Below are 22768 nucleotides of genomic sequence, written 5' to 3' on the forward strand. Positions count from 1 at the left end.
CCCGTGTTTTGTTCTCACAGACACCCGGTAGCAAGTAACAAAACAACATTAAATTCCGGCAAGAAGATAAAGTCCTTTTTGCAAAATCATAGACATGTATTACAAATCAAGTATAATGGGAACACAGAATGATCTTGGAGAGAGCTTTACCGAGCTGACTGCTGTAACCGAACAGGACCAGGGTTTAAAGACTGAATGAATGACTGACAGCCACAGCGGAGAAAAGAGTTTGTGTGAACTTTAATGTAAGGACTTAAATATTCATATGTAGCTCACATTAAGCTATCGTATGGATTCAGAAGTAACACAGAATAATTCGCACAATCGAGAAAAAATAAATAAATAAATCTCGGATTTGGATCAGCTCTCTCTGACCGATACCCGATCCGAGAAAAATGGCACTATCGGAGCCGATACCCGATATGAATATCGGATCAGCACATCCCTAGTATATGTAAGGTGGGAGGAGTTGGATCTGGATCCAACCTCGCCCCCTGGATCTTGTGTTCTGCAGTGAGGACCATCTCCATGCGTCTCCGAACAACACAGTGGTGTTTAGTTTCTGAATGTCTGAATGAATCCGTGTTTTGAACGAATCGTGTTAACCAATGATTCAAAGCCCCATTCATAGAGAGAGCGGTTTACTGAATTCCTGAATGCTGTTTGAACGAATCGACTAAAAAAATAAAAACATTTACCGCCACCTGCTGGTAGTTTTAGTTTCTTCTTTAGAGTATCATTTCATTTATTAAAAAAACATAAATAAAAACATTAAAGGAATAGTTCACCAAAATAAATAAATATATTCTGTCACCATTTACTCACCCTCATTTTGTTTCAAACCTGAATGACTGACTTTCTTTTGTACAACATAAAATAAGTTATTTTGAAGAATGTTGGTAACTAAGCTGTTTTGGTCACCAGTGACTTTCATTGCATGAAAAAAAAATACTGAGATGTTTCTCAAATTATCTTCTTATATATATATTCCATACTTTATGTTAGGCTGTTGTAGCCTAAACATTTAACACAATAATAGCTTTAAATTATCCTTTGGGGGTATTTCCACAACCAAATTTAGTTTGCGATTAATTAGATTAATTAATCGCAGCACCCTGTAATTAATTAGATTACAAATTTTATTCATTATTTATTTGATCAAAGATAGTTAAAACAGTAATATTGTGAAAATTTATTCAAATAACTTTTGTATTTTAATATAATTAATATAGATATAATTTTTGTAACATTATTTATTTACTGTACTTTTGATCAATTTAATGTGTCCTTACTGAACAAAAGTATTAATTTGTTAAAAAAAAAAAAAATCTGACCCCAAACTTTTGAATGGTAGTGTACATGAAATCGGACAGTGGTGTTAAAAGTTGAGAAAAAAACAAGTATAATACGCTAAAAAAATATAATGTATAATAATAATGTCCATTTATTAAATGAAAATGATACATGCAAAATACTACATTTTTTAGCTACTGCTGGACAGATAATCTCTTTTATAATGTGCTTTCTATGTTTTCAACAAATTCAAATGCTTGTAACAGGTTTGGTTCACGGCTTGTAACTCTTTAACCAATACTTTTTAAAATCTTCTAGGAAAAATGAATGGGAAATTAATGAATTATTTTTTTATCAATACTTCAATACTGCATACCAGGATTGCTTAGAGAGCAGCATAATTAAGTTTGGAAAAGCCTTTAACACACCCAATGACGCCTTAAAATGCTGTCTATGTAAGCAGCTTACTAAAATACAATATTTACAATACATTGCCAATAAAGCCTTACAAAACAGTCAAGCAAACACATTAAGGGATTCAAAGCTGCCATTCCTTTAGTAAACACTCATGTCGTCCGCCCTCAATATTGTTAGTTCACATTACTCAGAAACTAAATATGAGCTCAAAACCACTGATAAAAGCTATTGTCTCAGAGCAAACTTTCTTTAAGAGATGAGCTCTCCTGAGAGGTCCATACACACATCCCTGGTACAGATCGGTGAACCATTCACACGGGACCAAGAAAACACGCAGAAGACTTTTCAATGAAAGCCCCTCCTTATCGTCGTGCTGTCAGTGACACGGTTTGAGCGGATGGGCCTCCAGCTGTACTAAAGCCTGCTCTGTCTCAATGGAGTCATTCTGAGAGGTCAGCATGACATCATGGCCGCTGTCATTGGCTGGCAGCGGCTGAAAGGCTGTACTGTCACCTGTGGTAATGAGTACTGCTTGGAGCCGGCCGGGTCAGAGAATGAGACAGATTCTCTTCCTTTCCGTGCCATTCTGTGTGAATGAAGAGCTAAAAGCACTCGGGTAATACCAACTGTCAGAATGTTATCTGAGCAAGGCCTGAATATATCAGCAATGTCAAAGAGCCAATAAAGTTTGATAAAATGCCTGACACAGATGATGATATAAAAGTGGTGCATGTAGAAAGTTGACTAAGTAGTGAATCATAAATGACAAAATAAAGGTAAACATACCTTCTGAATCCTTAATATTCTCTGAAACAATTGGTCAAGTGCCGATCCAAGACATTGTTTTTTTTAAATTACTACTAATAAACAATTTCACAAACTTTAGTGAGTTCGTAATAGCAGAATGTCTCTCAAAGGACTTAATTAGTTGCCAAGCATTAAGTAAGACAAATGGCCTTTGAACCCTGAGACTAAAGACTGTCTGGCAACGTCAGCTTTTGTTTGCGGTCACACTCAGCTTTGAAGAATTGTTTGGTTCGCAAATACACAAACTATAAAAAGCAGCTGGAATGCTCTGGTTGTGTTTTTGTTCGTGAATGAATCAGTGACTCATATCTGGGACAAATTTGGAGGAAAAAAGATAAATCAGCTTTGTTGTCATTTTGGGAAAAATGCAAAGTGATGCTTAGTCGCTAAGAAATGGAAGTAGCGACATATTTTCTTCCATATTGGGATGTACATCCAGTGTAATGGATTATAAGAAAAAAAAAAACTGAAGGGCAGGTGTTGATTGGTTGTTTGGAAGTGGCCGTTGCACTCAAAAGAGCAGGGGGTGGGATTTAAGCGGACTGAATGACTGGAGAAGACCTACATACATCATCATGGAGAAGTCTGTCGTTTTCACCAGAGTATCTAATTATGACATTTTGATTTCAATTTCCATACACGAACAGCAGTACATCAAATAAGCCTCATGTGCACTTATCCAGTATAGTCGAGATAAAACTGAAGCAGCAACAGATTTTTTCCTCCATATACTGTGATGTACATCCAGGTGTAACAAAATACCAAAACAGAAAAACGTTGGGCTGCTTCAGTTGTTGATTGGATTTTGTGATGAGGCACATAAATGAGAGCCTAAAGCCCCGTTCACACCAAGAACGATAACTATAAAGATAACTATAACGATAACGATATTAGCGTCCACACCAGCGAACGATATCGTCTGTTTAAGGGCCAGAATTTAAATTGACTAAATTAATTGTTCACAATAACCTTCCTAACATGCATTTATTAAACATATAGGGTGAATTTTCTTTTCATGCCAACAGTACGTCAATTAATCATTTCAGTGAATGATTCAATGACTCATTCATAGAAAATATGCATATTTGAATACAAATAGACATGTTTCAGTGTCCAAATATCCATAGTACTTCCATACTTTACAGTATCCAAAAAGTAGTATGTCAAATGAGTATTATGTCCCTTTATGCAGTATTCATAAAACAATAAGTGTAAAATATCCAGATGACCTAAACTAATTCATGAATGAATCTTTTAGTGAACACAAAGATTTTATTTAAAGGGATACTTCACACAAAAATGGAAATTTTGTCATCATTTACTCACCCTCATGTCATTCCAAACCTGTATGAGTTTCTTTCTTATGTTGAAGATAACATATATCTTAAGTTTTTGTACTTCAAAATTTATCGTTTAATTCCATGTGTTACTTGCCGTTTCATTGCAATTTTTTTATGAAACTTACTAGTAATGTCTCAGTGAGAATGCTTCTACATCATTTTTAGTGTACAGTGAAAGATAACTTACAAATTATTAGAGGATAACAGTAAAATAAAAAACAAAGCGAGAGAAATGCTGCTCATCTATAAAAAGTATACCATCTTATGCATCGTACACCCTACGTACGTCATAACGTCTCGTGACGTCATAGCGTGGAGACGCCACTTCAAAGCCCTCGAGTGAAACACGAGACGACAATCACAAGTTAAAGCAAACACACATGCGCTGCTTACAAGCATGAACAGGTAGACGTCCACGATAACGGTTTACATTCAAACGTGCAAGTTATGTGAACAGCCGACGTCCAACATCGCAAAATATTCGTGCCTAACAAGACTCGCCACAGACATGGAGTCTGTGGCACTTAAAAACTAATCCTCTAATTTTGCACTGACTCGCTAAGCTTTACCCGAACAGCTTTCAAACATAGAACCCGCCCCTAAAAGCCACAAAAGTAAAAACATTGTCTGCTTTCCCCACTGTCGATGCATTTCAGGCTACATGAACAGCATAGGGTAACGTACAAGTTACGACGCATATTTGTTCGTAGGCGTGTTGTAGTCACAACTATGCGTACTTAACATCACGCACTACAAAATTGAGTGTGTACTTCCATTTCGCCGCTCCCTAATGTAGGCCGTACACATCAAACAACTGACTTCAAGAGGCTATTAATCGAGCTAAAACAAAACCGCAAGTTAGAAATCCGACAAATATGAATAAATGAAAATACATTTACGGAAATGACAGTACAGCGACAAAGAGCGATGCAGGAACGAGCACAGCTGCGTATAACGGTACTTACTTTTAGCAGTACGTTAGTGCGAAACACAAGGGTGCGAGCAGATGAGATGAGAGGAGATGAGATGGATTTAGCAAAGGTGCATGAAAGTGGGTGTATTCTCGCAGTTATTCAGGGCAATCTGTACAATTGTGTGCGTTCTTCATAATCCATAATCCAGTCTGCCTGCATAGTTTTCTTAAATCCCCGTAATAGGACGCCAAGGGAAGTTTGGCGTTAAACTGACTTTCAAACTCTTCCACTTTTGGGTGTTTTCCTCCGCTTCGTTCACTGTTGGTTTTAATCGTATATTTGTCAGTCCACCGATAAGGAATGCACACAGCTCAAACTATATACTTTTTTCAACACTTTTCTCCTCACATATCCGAGTTGAAAGTGTCCAGACGTACTTTCACCGGGAGTTGTTCAGAGGCAGGCGAAATTGGCGAATGAAAGAGTGAAGAGGAGGGCCAAAAACAAAACCCCACGAGGGCGGGGCAGATGCTATTTAAGGTGACGTTTAACTGCATGTGCGTTATGACGTGTTAAGCGTGACGCAACCTTTGAGGAAGCCCTGATGCTGACTGTAAATGCCAGATGTAAAATAATAGGAGTGATCGTTCATGCTTCTCAATTGCTCAGTTGATAGTTGATCTGGAAGTACGTACATTAAGAACCATAACTGCATAGATTATAGAGTAGCTTAGTCTTATTTAAAACATGATACATTTGTTAGCCACCAAAACAGAACTGTCTGCAATTAATATTAGTTATGACAAAATTAAAGAAAGTGTTTTTTTCTGGTTAAGTATACAGTGTGTTGTATATATATACACTTATGTATTTTTTTTTCTTATACATTTGTCTGTTGTGAATTTTTAAATCCAGAAGAGTACATAACATTCAAATAATTATTGTCTTCATTATGCATGTCTCTGATTAATAAAACAGAAAATTTAGTATAGTACAACTTTTAATTATTAAAATTCACAGGATATAATGCAGTGGAAACCAAGAACAGTTTTACACTAAGTGTCTATTAAAATAATTTGTGATGAAGTTCATGCAGCCACTATAAAGATGCCGAACTGTTCATACTCGCCTTTGTTAAAGCCAATAGTATGAAGACTTTTAGCACACACAGAGGATGTTGTTAAAAATAAGGGGTGAAAATATGTTCTGCTGCAAGTTGGTAACAATTATATATACAGTATATATCATACTTAATCTGAATTTTTATGCATCTGAAAATATCCAAAATACACACAAATTCATTCCCGTAATCTCACAGACACAAAAATATTGTTTAAAATTTTATTCAAATTTTTTTTTTGTAATTGACAGGTTGTGAAACAACAGTTGAAGAAAATAAATAGAATAATAATAATGATTGTTCATTAATGGTAAATCTGTAAATAAAATGTCTAAAAATACATGGATTCATCAGAACATGTGCCAATGATCCTCTATCTTCATAAATAATTTAAAAAATGTCCTCCATCAAGAAATAGATAAATTACTTGCAAAAAAAGAGATAGAAATCACTTTCCCTAAATAATAATGATAATAATAATAATAATAATAATATCCCAAACATTTAAATCTTGACCTTCATTTTAAAAGCATGATATATACAGTGAAATACATTTTCATGAATCTTCTCGAATCATTCACAAATAAAAAAAAAAAAAAGAAAGAAAAACTAACAAACCTAAAAATAAAAAACTCTAACAACAGCCTCTCTGTGATAAACTATATTCAGTCACTATAGGGAGGTTCGCAATATAGGACCAGCATCCTATACCTCAGGTCATTTGTTTCCTTAAGTATTAAAGATGAAGAACTATGTATAACTGGACTCCGATTAGAGACCAAGAGCAAATCCTTCAAAACTCCCAAAAGGACATTCTTTCTCTATCTACCATATACCTCCCATGATTCTTTGCTCTGATCACACTGACCCAGTCCCACCCTCCCAACCGTTTCGATATGACTACACATAGTCCCCTTCAAATTTCTATATACATATTTTAGATTGCTGCAGAAAGACTTTAATAGTTCATAGTTCCTTTGAACCCAGAAGTGAAACTAGTGTAGTACTGACATATTTGCATTGGTCCCATTTGTGTGTGTGTGTGTGTGTGTGTGTGTGCAGGGCATAGATGTGTGGGCCGAAGGCAGAAAGGTCATGACCCACAAGCACACGGCACAACAGCGTGTGAAGCAGAAGAGCGAGTGGTGTTGCGTTGCTGATTGGCCCTATATCGTATACTGTTAAGGTAGCAAATCATTCTATTTAACCTGCACTTTGTGCGACAAGTCAGTCTTTGTTATTAAATGTATATGTTTGTTTAAATAATCTCGGTAGGTTTTATACTGTAGTTTTGTGAAAGTTGTTGGTCCCGTAATTTGCAGTGGAGGAAAAGTGACTTGTAATTGACTCCGATAGTCCTCTCCTTTCTTCCCTGTGAGAGGAAAGAAAACGAAAACAGCAGTTAAAAGCAAGTCATATAAACACAAAAAACACTCCTACTTATTTCACAGAGTTAACACTATTGTGCATTTGGGAAGGTTATCTAAGGCTATGTCCACATTGATCTGGATAAATGTGATCTTTTTTCGTCCACACTAATAATCGGAATTTTCTTGCATCTGAAAATATCACAAATACCTATTTTGGTGCAGCAAAAACAGCTGTTTGAAGATGCTCTCCCAAGTATATAAATTTGAAAACGTTGTAGTGTGGACTGTGATAATGGAGGTATGTTTAGTTATGTGACACATATTGTACACATATATATCTAGGGTTGTACCAGCATTGTTGTGCCTTGTATTCACTTTAATAATATTGCTAAAGATAAATGCCTGCAAAGATGACTGAATATTACTGAATAAAGATGACCGATTTTGAACGTGCCGTGGATGCACCAGACAGTGGTAGGATATTAGGGGCTTTCGCACCGCATAGTCTTAGGAACTCAGCTCTAGGAACTAGCCAGAGCATGGTGGCTCCTACAGAACCAATTTCTCCCTCGGGCCGATTGCCTGGTTGCATTCGCACTGGCAGCAGGAACTCTGAAGCAGCCAACAGTGACATCTTTATTCACGGCATTTACAAACATCAACAGCTGGTCAATGGAGGACACAGTGATCAGAGCTGATTTTGTGGTGTGTGGTGGGTTTCGTGATAACGGAGATGGAATGTAAACAGACAATTTACGCAACTGAATAGGGCTGCACAATTAATCGAAATTCTAATCGCGATTACAATTACGGATGCCACAATTACGTAATCGTTTAAAACGGCAATTAATCGTTCAAAGTCCACTTATGTTATTCTGCGTGCTTAAGATGCGTTTTTTTTCTTTCTACATGTTATCTTAAGGGTTTTTCCCATTATTTTAATTTTAGTTTTAGTATAACATTATAATACCATTCATATTTTAACTTTTTTTTATAATTTAAAGAAGAAACCAATCTGATGTATATTTGACATTTGAGGCTTAATACTATAGAAAAGCACTAAAGGTTTTTCAGTTAGAGTGTTTTCAGCTTGTTTATTTTCATATAAAAATACGGCATGCAGTCGCATCAAACAATGGTATAAACATTATATATCAAATATAAATTGTGATAATCGTAATTAATAATCGCAATTACAATTTCAAGGGAATAATCAACGATTATGATTTTTGTCATAATCGTGCAGCCCAACAACTGAAAGAGCTAAATCTCCTATGACAACTTGCAGTGTTACATATCATGGAGGCTGAGAAAAACACAATGCTGCAGACAACAGGTTAAAGCCATTGTCGCTGTTTTCCATGTTCGTGGAGTAAATATTTTTACGTGGCTTTTTAAAAATGCCGGGTAGCCAGTGTTTCGTATGCTTTTGGTCAATCTGTGTACACTTACGTCACTGGTAGTTCCTATAGAACTGTTTTAGGAGCTAATTTAGTTCCCCCAAACGCAGTTCCTAGAACCAAATACGTTTCTAGTTCTTGCGGTGCGAACACGCCAAAAAGCGGGAACTTCCGCCAACAGTTCTAGGAACTATTAAAAGGTTCCTCCGAAAGCCCCTATTTACTACTAAAATGACAGTGCTAGAATAACTTTATTATGTCTGGTCTTAGTAAGCGTTTATGGTGTTTTACGTGAGCACAGCAAGGGAATTCAAGCATTTTCAGGTGAGCAACTTTTGGAAAACACTTAAAAATTCTAGTGTGGACGGAGAGCATTTGAAACGCATTAAATCCGTATTAATGTGGACGTAGCCTAATGCTTACCATTCTATACTTCCATGCAACCTACAATGTGAATCAGTGAATGGGGTTTTTATGCAAGTGTGTGTTTCTGTGTTAGTGATCGTTTAGAGTGGGGAAACATTTCTGGCAGGCAAACAAATTTCCAACATGCACCATAGGAATTCTGGGCTGTATTGTGTTCAGCTGGAGACTTAACTGCGTCTTTTTTGAGTGCTCAGACGAATGACTGAATATAAATGAGCAAGTATAGGTTTTCTATTATAACCCAGAATTCCTACAGAGGAATGCTGTTCTTTGGTCGGCACAATGCGTCACTCGTTTCACCATAACAACCACAAAGTGTCACCTCAAACCTCAGCGTGAGAGGTTTGAGAGATATAATGAATGAAGTTCCCTACCTCTCGTTCGCTCTCACGCTCAAACGCACGGATCGTTCGCCTCATTCACGCAAGCACGTACACAAGCTCACTCGTTGGCACGAAACAGCATATCCACTAGCACAAACGCTCTCGGAATCAAATACAACCACACTGAGACCCCCCACCCCACATTCACAGTAACTATAACACCACCAGACTACATATGGGAGTATTTTGTATAAGAAATAGAGTCATGACCAAACAAAACACAGAGGAGACTGATCAAAAACAAAATCCACCCAAAAGCAGCACATTGAGCTGGTTGATTAGAGTTCAATAGGATCAATTGAGTTTGAGTAACTCCATTAGCTACCGGAGTTACGTTAGGAGAAAATCAAAGATTAGTGTCAGTTATTGATCAGTATTTATAAAACAAAAATAGAGAGAGAGTCACAACGCACCAAACACAGTCCATAGTCACCACGGTAACCCGCCATGCACTCTCAGCATGGAGGATACATGACAAAGGGCCAAAAAACAAAACTGCTAATGGCAACCATCACAGGCAGGAATATCTCCACAGCAACCAACACAGGCCAATCAACTTACAAACCAACGCTGTGGGAGGAAGGGGGAGCTTTATTGGATGCTAGGCCACCGTAGCCATACCGACGTGGTCTCCGCACGAGTTATGATTGGACGGGGCAGCCTTGGTGTGGATGAGGTTGTGTTTGTTTGTATGATTGTTTTTTTTTTGGTTTTTTTTGGTGAACAATGACACAGCACAAAAACAATAAATGAAAGTAAAAATTAATGAGTGTTTTTTTTTTTCTTTCGGCTTCTAATGCTGATGAGTTACTCTTTAGGTTACAGTATTTAATTATACATCATTAGGTCAGTGGTAACAAGTTTAATAAGTCAAAACAGGCTAGACTGGTTAGTTTAGAACAGCTCACAAAGCATAATACTGAGAGATTTAATGAAGAGGCACTCGCTTTCCTCACCTGTTCGGCTCAGTATGGGCGGTTGGCATCTTTAGGCCTCTTCAGCTGAACTTTAAGCCTCTTCATGCCGATCTGAAAGCCGTTCATGGCCTGGATGGCAGCCTGAGCGCTCGCCGGGTTGTCGAAGCTTACGAAACCTGCGGTGTGAGGGACGTGACCAGCAACAAGAAAGAAATAGAAGATGTAAATGCTGTGGAGGAAGTGCTTCGGTAAATGAGTCACTGATGATTCCCTTGTCATTTCAACAGAGTTTTAATGGTAAACTACGGAGAGGTATGACAGACTAATTAAATAAATACATAATTATATAAGTCATGGAATGCAATAAATAAATTGCAAAATACAATTAAATGTATGCATAAATAAGGCGTGAAATACATATTTTTGTGTGATAGGAGAAAGTGACAATTTTCATTTCAAAGCATATTTCATGTCATTTTTCATTTTAAGGCATATATGTGACCCTGGACCACAAAACCTGTCTTAAGTCGCTTGGGTATATTTGTAGCAATAGCCAAAAATACATTGTATGGGTCAAAATTATTGATTTTTCTTTTATGCCAAAAAATCATTATGACATTAAGTAAAGATCATGTTCCATGAAGATATTTTGTCAATTTCCTACCGTAAATATATCAAAACTTAATTTTTGATTAGTAATATGCATGGCTAAGGACTTAATTTGGACAACTTTAAAGGCGATTTTCTCAGTATTTTTATTTTTTTGTACCCTCAAGATTCCAGATTTTCAAATAGTTGTATCTCGGCCAAATATCCTATCCTAACAAACCATACATCAACGGAAAGCTTATTTATTCAGCTTTCAGATGATGTATAAATCTTAATTTTACCCTTATGTCTGGTTTTGTGGTCCAGAGTCACATATCATGTTGTATTTTAGGTTTTCATGTTACATAAATTCATTTCACACCCAATTTATTTATTTGTACTTTTCATTATGCTTACATTTATTGAATGTAACATTGATGTATTTATTTATTATTACGGCATTTTTCGTTTCATATTTGATGACATTTTTTATTTTAAGGTGTATTTCACATTCTTTTTCATGTTACATGAAAAATCAATAAATATTAGAGATGCACCGATTGCAATTTTCTTGGCCAATTCCGATTTCCGATTTTTTTGTTAGTGTGATCTGCCGATACCGATTTTTGCCGATTCCGATTTTCTTTCTAAGAACTATAATTTTTTAAAAACTAAATACAGATTAATGCTTACCATTAAAGTTATAAATGTATTCAGTCAAGAGCAGAAAATTATTTTCTTTGTTCTTTGATTAACATGACAGACAGCAGCATAAATATTGGACTGCGGTCCCTTTAAGAGTTTATCCATGGACCCAATATACTGTTACACAACATGCGTTCTCTTTCTCAACTATTTAACAATCCAAAACATAACTGATACAAAACTGTTTAACTGGATACTCGCCAAGATGGGCATTTTGACAATTTTGTATGTATTTGAACGTTTTAGCGCAGTTAGCCACTCATTTTGGTATTTGTGGCTCACAAGCTGTTTGAGACTGAGCGTGGATTGTGCGCTCCACTAATATAGATCAGTGGTGGTGCGCGCGTGTTTGGGATAAGTGCAAAACCTGCGGGAATGACTAAAATAATGCACAATACAAGCACTATTTAACCGGAGCGAATGAGACGTGTGTGAGAGAGAAGGGGTCGTCGGAGAGAAGAGAGTGAGAATGCATGGCTGATGTTATTGCCTGTGCCGCTGGTAACAGAATGGATCGGCCCGAAATCAGAAAGAAGTGAGATTGACCGGCCGATCACCGATCCGGGCCGATCATGAGGAAAATCGGCCGATTCCGATCCCTGGCCAATCGATCGGTGCAGCTCTAATAAATATATTTCATGCCTTATTTATTTATGCTTACATTTCATTGTATTTCAGATAGTCCTTTTTCATGCTCTATATATGGCTTTTGGAAATCACTCACCAAAGCATTTGCTCTGGTTGGTGGCGCGGTCAACGAACACCTTGGCTGAGATGACGTTACCGAAGGGCAGAAACATCTGCAGCATCTCAGAGTCAGTGAACTCCTGAGGAAGATGATAAATAAAGATATTGCAGCCTTCTGGGCCTGGAGAGAGTAAGAGGAGAGAAGATATGAGACATTGGCAAGAGCAAAGGAGGAAATTAAATACATCAGACCACACTGTTACACATGTTTCAGTCTAATTCTTCTATCATAAAAAGGAAGTAACCATGTTGATTCCTTAATAAAACATTTTTGTGGCGCAGCATGAGATTCGGAGAACAATGATTGAGAAATGTGTTCAATAATAGTCTAGGGAATAATCAAAACAGGATGTCAGTGGTTATAGTAGCCAGTTGAACAGGAAATGACATCATTACCTTCTCGTTGTTGCAGCTGCTGCAGCTGCTGTGGCTGTTGGGCGACCAAAGTGTGCTGATGTGGAAATGGTTGACCGACCAATCCATAAGCAGCAGGATACGTAGCTGTGGGTGGAGTAATGAAGTTAAACATGAGATCAGGATAAAGTAATCTATTCAAGTGCCATTCCACAGTCTGTTTTTGTTGTTTTGAGCAGATCAAATCTTGAGGAAGACAAGCTGCATTTGCCGGCCATGCTGTAAAAATAGCCTAAATCAACTCAGCTAGAGACTAGCTTTAATTAGTCTTTGATTAAACCTCAGTAGTGAAAACAACTACTGACAGTATTGGGAATCCCATCAAATCTTTGTTTTCGTTTAGGGAAAACAATTTTCTTTTGTTGGAAAAGAGAGTACTGTATTTCACATTCTTCACTTTTGACATATTTCAAATAGAGATTCAAGAGTTCAGAAGCCTCACCCGTGTAGTGTTGCATGCCTGTATACGCCTGCTGGAGAGGATCCAATACAGGACTCTGAGCTGAAGTATAGATAAATATTGAAAACAAACAGAAGAAAAGCAGTGATGAATGAGACAATAATAATGGTAATGGTAATAAAAATACAAAAAATTGAGTACTTTGAGTATTAGTTTTATTTAAAGTCCATGTAAAGCAATATTAAATGTGTGTTCTGAGTTTGTCACACCACAGAAAAATGTGTTCTTAACCACACAGCCAAATTTGAATGATAAAAACCACTAAGTAAATAAAATAAGGTATCAAAATCTTGAAAAAATAAGCAGTATTCTCTGCTCTCAAACACTGGGGGCGTGTCCGCTGTCAGCACTAAAACCACGCCCACTCGTGGAAAAGCTGCCGTCTCGCTCAACCAGTGTTGCCAAGTCTAAAGCGACTCCAATAACGTGATATTTAGCCTCTGGAATGCAAATTGTACCAGGGGAACCCTGCCAAAAAAAAAAGTATTTTACCCCCCGGAACGCAATTTTTTACCAGGGAACCCTTCTCGAAACGCGATTGGGCGGGTTTTGTTGCGAAAACCCAACAACCCTGCTCTCAAACTTCAAATACCGCTACAACCTGAATGGATGCTTCCTCTAGCAGCTTAATTTAAATAAGGAGACCGAGCTGTATTGCAGGCGAACCACTGATGCTAATGATTTTAGTCCCGCCCAAAAAAAACCTGAACATGGTGAAAAACTGTTTAACGGTTTAACTTCACAAGTTCGCAGTCTTTGTAACATGTTTCAGCAAAGCATTTCTAACATTAATAATGAGTTTAGAAAAAATTCTCAGAATTGACCTTACTCGGACTTTAGCAAGGATTATACCTAATAAATCAAGCGAAGCAGAAATCGTGAAAACATTTAAAATACGATTTCTCATGCAGCCCTACAATATAGTATAATAAAGAATAAAGACTGGAGGAGCTATCCTCACCCTGATACGGATGGACACCATTGGTGTAGAGGGTTTCAGAGGCAGAATGGCCATTGGTTAGTGCAGGGACTGGAGGGTAACTGCTGACTGCGATTTGCGGAGGCAGAGCAGGCACAGATGTAGCAGCAATGGTTGGAGGAGTGTTCGTACCTAAAGCAGAACGACAATTACAAATACTCGAATAAATCCAACTGGAATGGGAATACTAAATATAAACTGCTTTTTGTAGCAGACTGTCATTTACCTGAGGAGGGTGTGATTGAGGCGATGGGTGTGGCTATGATGCTGCTGGGATTGAGAGCAGCCAACTGCTGCATCTGCACTGCAGCAACCGTCGCAACGGGAGACAGATATGCGGACTGAGCCACCAAGGCCTGCTGTTGGACGAGCTGGATGGGACAAAACAAGGAGTGAATCCAAAGGACTATGACACATCAAGCTCTGACTAAATTCAAGTACTGTGCAGGGGTTGTACAGGGGTTATTAGGTCAATGCCATTTCAATTAGAACTTCCTGTGTGCAGAACGGAACGGAAAGTAATTATGGAAGTATTTCTGGTACCAAACCTAATGCAATTTCCAGTTATTGCTATAATCCCAACTCAATTTCATCCCAATGTATTTTCTGTGAACTAAATCCCATAAAAGTGGATAAAACACACTTAAACCACATGTAAAGTATAAAACTCATTGCGTAATAGAAACAAAAAAAGGAAACCTATTAGAATTAAAAGACAGAGACTGTTCAAAATAAAGTCAAAAATATTTGCTTCCTCAATGGACATAAAGATGCTGGTAGGATTATAAAAATTATTTAATGTTTAATTTAATCTGTAATCTTATTCAGTTCATGTCATATGCACTACTGTTCAAACATTTGGGTAAGATCAGTAAGGATTTTTAAAATGGTTTTCAAGTCTCTGATGCTCACCAAGGCTGCATTTATTTGACCCAAAATACAGTAAAAACAGTAATATTGTGAAATATTATTACAATTTCAAATAACTGTTTTGTTATTTAATATATTTTCAATATATTAGCATCATTACTCCAGTCTTCATGTCACATGATCCTACAGAAATCATTCTAATATGCTAATTTGCTGATCAAGAAACATTTGTTGTGCTACTTAATATTTTTTGTGGAAAATGTGATTTACTTTTTAAAGATTCTTTTATATTGAAATTAAAATAGAAATCTTTTGTAATAATGTACAAGTCTTTACAAGCATTCATTTCTGACTCCAAACTTTTGAATGGTAGTGTAAGGCTACGTCCACACGAAGCCAGAGCTTTCCCTATCCGATCTGTTTTTTCTCCTCGTCTCAAGAAATATCTGCATCCACACGAAACCACGAAACCGATACAAAACTATGTAGTATACATGCCAGACCAGCATGTGGCGCTGTAATTCTGCCACAGAGATACACTAAAACGGAGAAAAAGACTTGGACTACGCGCATAAACCTTGTGCGCGGTATACAAACGAACATGGAACAATACATTTATTAATCTGTGTTAATGTTAGTTAATAAAAAAGACAATCGTGCAGTGTTTGTTCATGTTTTTGTTGCCGTTACGTGATGTAGCGGTGTCTGATTAGGGGCGAGACGTGGGCTGATGACGTCATCGTTTCAGAAACTATACGGATCAGTGTTGCCAGACGTACGATAATTATCGTATTTGTACGATAATTTTGACCTCTGTACGAAGTACGATCAATAATGAAAAAAATCCCATAATGTACGATAATTTCGAAATTTCAGAACGTGTTTTTTCCAAAGTCAACCTCATCAAAACAAAGCCATGAAATCGGCTCATTACAGACGCTCTAAATGGGTTGGTGCACACCTCAGGACCCTCAACATCTGGCAACATGCAGGATTCTGATGACAGCGACTTCAGCGAGTTTGGACCTTCCCACAAGGTACGCCGATGCGGATGCGGAAAACACGGATGGAATTGCGGAATCCAGTCAACGGAATTTAATGTATAATGCGGAATGTCACGGAATTTGTCAAAGTTTGGATGAATTAATCAAAGGAAGGTCATTACACTTAAATCGTGATATGGACTAGTATCTGTAAAAATTAAGCCGCAAAAAGGCTATTTAAATATAAATCCTGCATGTTCTGTGTCTGTCTGAATCATAGTCTATGGTCTGAATGAATGTCACGCGGTTTTGTTTACTACACACATACTGAAGCACGCGTGACGCTCGCGGTGATTTCAGCATCTGCCTTCTCACTAAATAAGACATAAATACATGAACAACATCCCCAGAACTGCTCTGAGAGTCAAAAATATATAGTTTCTGCCAGAAATTTATTATATTGTTCAGAAGAATGTACGTACAACTACTACTACTACAATTATTAAGGAATAATCACAATATTTCTTCCATGTTTAAATTTTAATAGTAAATTAATTTTCATTAATTAAAAGATAAATTAAATAAATGTGTTATGCCTTCATTCGATAACCAGAAAAATGTAAATACACAACGAATGTAAATACAAGAATTTCTAAAGAAAAAAAAAAACATTTCATAAGGCTATAAATAAAAGTAGTTTTTATGCATTCAAATAATTAGACATATTAAAACACAGAATTTGGTAACAATAAACAAGGTGAAAAAAATAGAAAATTTCATAAGACCCTAAACATGTCATTTTTGTTCAACTTTTTAATAGATTTGATGTTGAATTGTATAAGTTTCATTATTTAATTAGATGTGCTTTTGATTAATAAAATTTAATTTAACCATTTAAAAAGGTGTCCAGACAAATTTAAATGAAAAAAAAAACCAGAATCCAAAAAAATTTAAATTTGGAATTTAAAAAAAAAATGGAATTTGGGAAAAAATAAAACGTATTTCATAGGGCCCTAGCATAGTTATTTATTTATTGGGGTAATTTGAAGGTTGTGTCAAAAAGTTGTTCTAGTCTAGTAGATAAATAGCTGTATTCTGTACGTTTTTACTCGTGTACAATAATTTTCTTCCAAATATGATAATTTTAAGCTTCTGGTACGATACTTGGACATTTCCAATCTGGCAACACTGATACGGATTCGATGTCCGCACGAAAACGCAAGGGTGGCGTTTTCAGATTTATCCACTCCGGGACCCGGTTTCAAAAAATATCGGTTTCACTCTCCCAAAACACCGGATCCGTCTGGACGAAACGCCTTACGATACGAAATTTATGCGTATACAGCTAAACGCGTCTCCGTGTGGATGGGGCCTAAGTATCTTCTTGCACTGGATCTTGTGTGGTGTTAGTGCTCACTGCCTGTGTGTAGGCGTTGTAGGCGCCCAGGTGTAGGCTCATGGGACTAATGACACCCAGCTGGGAGGCCACCTGCTGCATACGCCTGATTCCTCTCTCCTTCTCTGTGTCTGCAAACTTCACCACCAGACTAGAAGATGCACCCTGAGGGGATAAAGAAAACCAAATAAAAGAAACTGACCAGTCTTGAGGTAAAACATGCAGTGGGTGATGTTAAAACAAAGCACAAAGACTCTGTAGTGAGTAAGTATGACTATCTAAACAATGTGCTAGTGTGTTGTGTTATGCTTGTAGGTGTGACTGTGGGAGGAATTCTGAATGTGACCGTGAACGGAACACTAACCGGGAGAGTGCGGCTGCCGTGGAGAGTGCTAATGGCCGCCTGCGCTTCTGCATTACTCTGGTATTTTACAAATGCACAACCTGCAACACACAACACATTATTAGACAAAGCCAGAGCGATGTGGCAAACACATTAGGCTGACATGTAATAGTCTAAAACAATGCATCATCAAGTGGGGGTTTTTAAACATCCAATTAAACCAATTAAATCAAATACAACAAGCTGAGTTTGGTACTAATGCCCACATTATTTCCCAAGGCCTATGTCTGTATATATGGGAGGGTAAAAGTGAAACAGTTAATGATTTACTACAGCAGGTGCATCTGTTCCATTCACACTCACACGTAATTACCCAGAACACACATCCATCACGTTATAAATCACAGCCTGTCCCGAACGGACTATCATTCATTAGCCAACATATGCATGAGTGAACACACTGCTGCAACCCTACTAGTGTTGTATTACTACAGATGTGCCTGCAATCTTACTGAAAGAGTCTTCAAGTCAAAGACAACTGGAAAGCCTTACTAAAACCATTTATTTCCAACAATTTATCCGATCTATATTATGTGGTTAATTTGCGGTCAATGCTCAGAGTGTGAGTCTGTGAAAATGGGGCTCACTGAAAGAGTATTTTTGTAAGGGAATGTAATTGACACAGACAGAAACTCCACTCCATCTGAAGAAGAAATGCAAAGAAAGAATAATAATGGGTCAATATTTTTTTTAATTATTATTAAATAAGTATTAAATTATAAAAATCATTAACAAAAATATCTGTGAAAAATAGGATTCACTAAACGAATAAAAAAAATTTGTAAGGGAGTGTAATTGAACACAGGCAGAAGATCCACTTAAACCATCTCTTCCAAACAAGAAATGCTAATAAATAAATACATAATAGCAAATATGTTTTTTTTTTTTGTTTGTTTTTTTTATCTAAACAATAGTAAACTATCAATTATTATTACTGATTAATTATTATATAGAATGAGAATATATAACCAAATATAACCAAGGTTAGGTGGGGGGAAAAGTAAAATGATAGTGTTTAATATTATATTAGGATACACAATTCTTCATTAATATTTTTGTCTTGTTTTTAGTCAAAATATCAAAATATCCTTAAAACAAGACAAATTTACCTGAGCAAAATTGCAAAAAAAATGAAATTTGTTTTCCTAGAATGTATATTGAAAATATGAGCACATATTTTTCTGAATACAGATTTTTCATTTGTTTTAAGCATACACTAACTACTAAAAACATATTTTTGTAAGGAAATGTAATTGAACACAGACAGAAAGTCCACTCCATCTCTTCTAAAAAAAGAAATGCAAAGAAAGAATAATAATGGGTAAATGTTGATTTTTAATTATTATTAAATATTAAATTATAAAAAAAAGATTTAAAAAATCATTAACAAAAACAACTGTGAAAAATAGGATTCACTAAAAGAATAAAAAAAAACATCTCTTCCAAGCAAAAAATGCTAATAAATAAATAATAGCAAATATGCTTTATTATTTTTTTTTATTATAACAATAGTAAATTATGAATTAATTAAATAATGATTATATAAAATATTAAAAAGCAATTCATTAAAAATACAATAATAATGATCATTTTTATTAGTAGTAGTACATATAAAAACATATAAATATTAATTATTATTAAATATCTATTAAATTATAAAGCAAAATCATTAATAAAAAATATTATTATTATTATTAACTGGTTAACACTATTCCTTGCAGGGGAAACACGCAGTGCACGTATCTGAATGTGGTTTGCACACCTTTGCTGGCTCCGTCAGGCCCTCGGAGTACTGTGCACTCCTCTATACTCCCGAACGGCTCAAACATTTTTCTGACATCGGTGTCTGACAGCTGTTTCCCCAACATCCCGACAAACAGCTTCCTGTCTACACACAGAAAGATAGATCATGGTAAGTATACATATATTAGAGAAATTGCTGTGTGGAATCATGTATCATTCTTAAGTGGTAATAACCATCAAATCATCGCAGCCAATATCTGTCACTCCATGTTAGTGTAAGCCTCATGGTGCGATAACATGAAAGGCCACTAGAGAGCCCTAGAGGACCGTCACTGGCTGAGCAACACAATGGCACTAGCTCATGTTTTGTTTGTGTATCAATGCAGAATAAAAATGAAAGAGCCATTTGCATTGTATTTTGGATTGTGTTGCTGTTTTCATCCAATAAGAGATGATTAATTCAGTCTGTACTCATTCCACACCCATTTAATGGGTTTAAAATGTTGAATTCTTGAATTAATACATTTTGGCATTTGTAATACAAATTATGAAGTGTGTGTGTTTACTTTGAAGAGAAAACTATCCTCATAAGTGAGCAAAATGTGACAAAACTGTCCTTTGAAGACATTCCTAAAGGTAAAAATGATCAAGTCAATCTTAAATATACATATACATACAATATAAATAGACATCCGTGTGTGTGTGTGTGTGTTATACCTCCTCTGCCCTCACTGTCCGCTGGCTTCACTTGAATGGGGCGGTTCATCTGAAACGGAGCACATGATCACATGATGAACTGCACTTTATAATCCAGCTCTTTCATTTCCTCTTGTGTTTGTGTGTGCTTTTATTGCAGAGCATCATGAATGTATGTGCATGATGTAGATCTCATGACCTGCCCATCTGCCTCAATATTCCAGAGTTCAAAGAAAAATCTCCACACTGGCTCTGCTTCTGTTGTGTTTCCGTCCATTTATCTCTGCTCTCTGCTCTCTGCATGTAGCCTTTGTACTTGTTTGCCTCTATTTGAGGCCTAATCACCATCTTCTCTCTCGCCCACTTTTATCTCTCATCAAGAATCAGTTTTATGCTCTTTCTCTCTCCATCACACCTAATCCTGCTCCTCTCTCTCTCTTTCTCGGGCACCAGGAAAAGCACACACCCACGCGGGATTGGGGAAGTGATGGGATTAAGCACGCTCGCTGGCTAATCTGGATTACAGACGCACGGCAGATTCAAAATGGTGAGAGATTCTGGGTTTGTGAAACAGAAAAGAGAAAGAGGCACCGAGGGAAAGAGAAGAGGGATGGTGATATGAGAGGGAAAAGAAACATGAAAATAGAAAGAGGGAGAGAGAGGAAACGAGAATGGAAAGGGGGGGAATCAAGGAAAATTAGAATATAGAAACAAATATAATCAAGGTTATGTGGGGAAAACGCTATTTGACAATTTTATATTAGGATACACAATTCTTCATTAATATCTTTGTCTTGTTTTTAGTTAAAATATCAAAACAGCCTTTAAACAAGATACATTTACCTGAGCAAAATTACACAAAAAAACTGAAATTTGTTTTCCTAGATTATATGTGTACATATTTTTGTTATGAATACTGATTTTACATTTTTTTAAGCTTACACTTTAACTACAAAAAAGTGAGAAAGTTATTAAATGCAGTTATTGAATGCTCTTCTTACAACTTCCACAAAGGGAAATCAATCAATATACTAAAAAATATTATTTTTTTTTTAAAGAAAGCAACACTTTTATTTATCAAAGACACGTTAAATTAATCAAAAGTAAAACGGCATTTACATTTAAAAAATTATATTTCAAATTAACGCAATTCTTTTGAACTTTCTATTCGTCAATGATTGCTGAAAAACGTTTTGTGAAAATTCAGCTTTGCCATCACAGGAATAAATTACATTTTAAAATACATATAAATTGGAAGACAGCTATTTTAAACTGTAATAATATTTCACAATTTTACAGTTTAGACTGTATTTTTTGATCAAATACATACAGCCTTGGTGAGCATAAGAGAGTGTGTATATATATATACACTTATATAAAATTACAGATATATCAGTTTCACAATTATGAGCACAACTGCTACAATGCTAAACTGTAAAAGAAATGTGACAACAAACTATTACATCTATATTATTCTCTAAAAACAAACATTAAATGATTGTTAGGACTAAAGAATTTTTTTTACCATGAAATGAAAAGAAAATATGAATTAGCATGAACAGTAGATAGTATTGTAATTCAAATGATTTCGCAATTCTATGTGGAATTGTTCAATCACTGCAGCTCTAATTTAAATAAATACAATTAGTAAAGGAGTAGATGAGAGGCAAGGAGAGAAGCTGTGAGCTAAATTGCTCAAATCAACATAAAGGCGTTAATTATGCAGCAGGTGACATTTCGGCCCAATTCAGATCGCTTGTTTTATCCGACCAGCAGTGATTGCTCATCTGGGGTCCGTATTGATCAGGCACTCGCTCGCAATCACTCACACACACATACAGAGCCGTATAAACCATACATAATGACTTTCACTATTTCACAGCACGCCAAAAATATATTACACGACTCACGGAGAAGGACACAAACAGAAGGGCATTTATCAGGATGACTAATGAAGCAGGTCTCATTGATTGCTGCAGTAATGTAAAGCACTGTAAAGATCTCCCACACCCACTATATGTCTGTCCTGGATCAGTTCTTTTGCTTTCCTGGTGTAACTCCCTCTGGTGATTACTAATCTGATCTCAGCTGTAAGAGCTTGTTTTGCAGCGCTTAAATCTGATTTGCCCAAATTGCTTTGTTTATCTTCAGAAAACACCGGCATACGGTGGGGTAAAATAACTTTTGAGGGCATTTTAGCATTGTATTGAGGGCAGCTGCTCCCAATTTACCTCACACACGAGGTTGTTTAATGGTTCTTCCGTCACTTTCAGGCAAGAAATCTTTTCTTGGACCCCCAAAATTCAAACTAGTGCTGGGCGGTATACTGGTTCATACCGAATACCGATGTTTATTTTTGTTATGATATGAATTTTTAAAATACCGCAATACCGGTGC

At 36.4% G+C, this 22768-nt stretch overlaps 2 protein-coding genes across 4 annotated transcripts in view; both read right to left on the bottom strand.

Annotated features, from left to right (window-relative positions):
* LOC107693338 (ceramide synthase 2-like) overlaps positions 1–5261 on the bottom strand; it is an 18860-nt gene extending 13599 nt beyond the window's left edge. The window contains exon 1 of the mRNA XM_016492671.1: positions 4823–5261. The gene's annotated coding sequence lies outside the window, so the exon portion shown is untranslated. The remainder of the gene's footprint in view (positions 1–4822) is intronic.
* A 1106-nt stretch (positions 5262–6367) lies between these two features.
* LOC107693341 (CUGBP Elav-like family member 3) overlaps positions 6368–22768 on the bottom strand; it is a 29025-nt gene continuing 12624 nt past the window's right edge. The window contains exons 3-14 of one of the 3 annotated variants that reach the window (XR_001634725.1): positions 20393–20441; positions 19695–19820; positions 17894–17973; positions 17551–17694; positions 14507–14651; positions 14263–14412; positions 13284–13343; positions 12824–12928; positions 12405–12548; positions 10427–10563; positions 10032–10131; positions 6368–7263 (exon numbers count right to left, since the gene is read on the bottom strand). Coding sequence is in view for 2 of the 3 variants with exons in the window: in XM_016492675.1 (XP_016348161.1) it covers positions 10436–10563; positions 12405–12548; positions 12824–12928; positions 13284–13343; positions 14263–14412; positions 14507–14651; positions 17551–17694; positions 17894–17973; positions 19695–19820; positions 20393–20441 (1131 nt within the window). In the remaining variant the exon portion in view is untranslated. Of the gene's footprint in view, positions 7264–10031; positions 10132–10417; positions 10564–12404; positions 12549–12823; positions 12929–13283; positions 13344–14262; positions 14413–14506; positions 14652–17550; positions 17695–17893; positions 17974–19694; positions 19821–20392; positions 20442–22768 lie in introns of all 3 variants that reach the window. The other 2 variants (XM_016492675.1, XM_016492674.1) reach the window with 2 other exon arrangements.

This window comes from Sinocyclocheilus anshuiensis, unplaced genomic scaffold (assembly GCF_001515605.1).
Source record: "Sinocyclocheilus anshuiensis isolate Anshui unplaced genomic scaffold, SAMN03320099.WGS_v1.1 scaffold566, whole genome shotgun sequence".
NCBI classification, from domain to species: Eukaryota; Metazoa; Chordata; class Actinopteri; order Cypriniformes; family Cyprinidae; genus Sinocyclocheilus; species Sinocyclocheilus anshuiensis.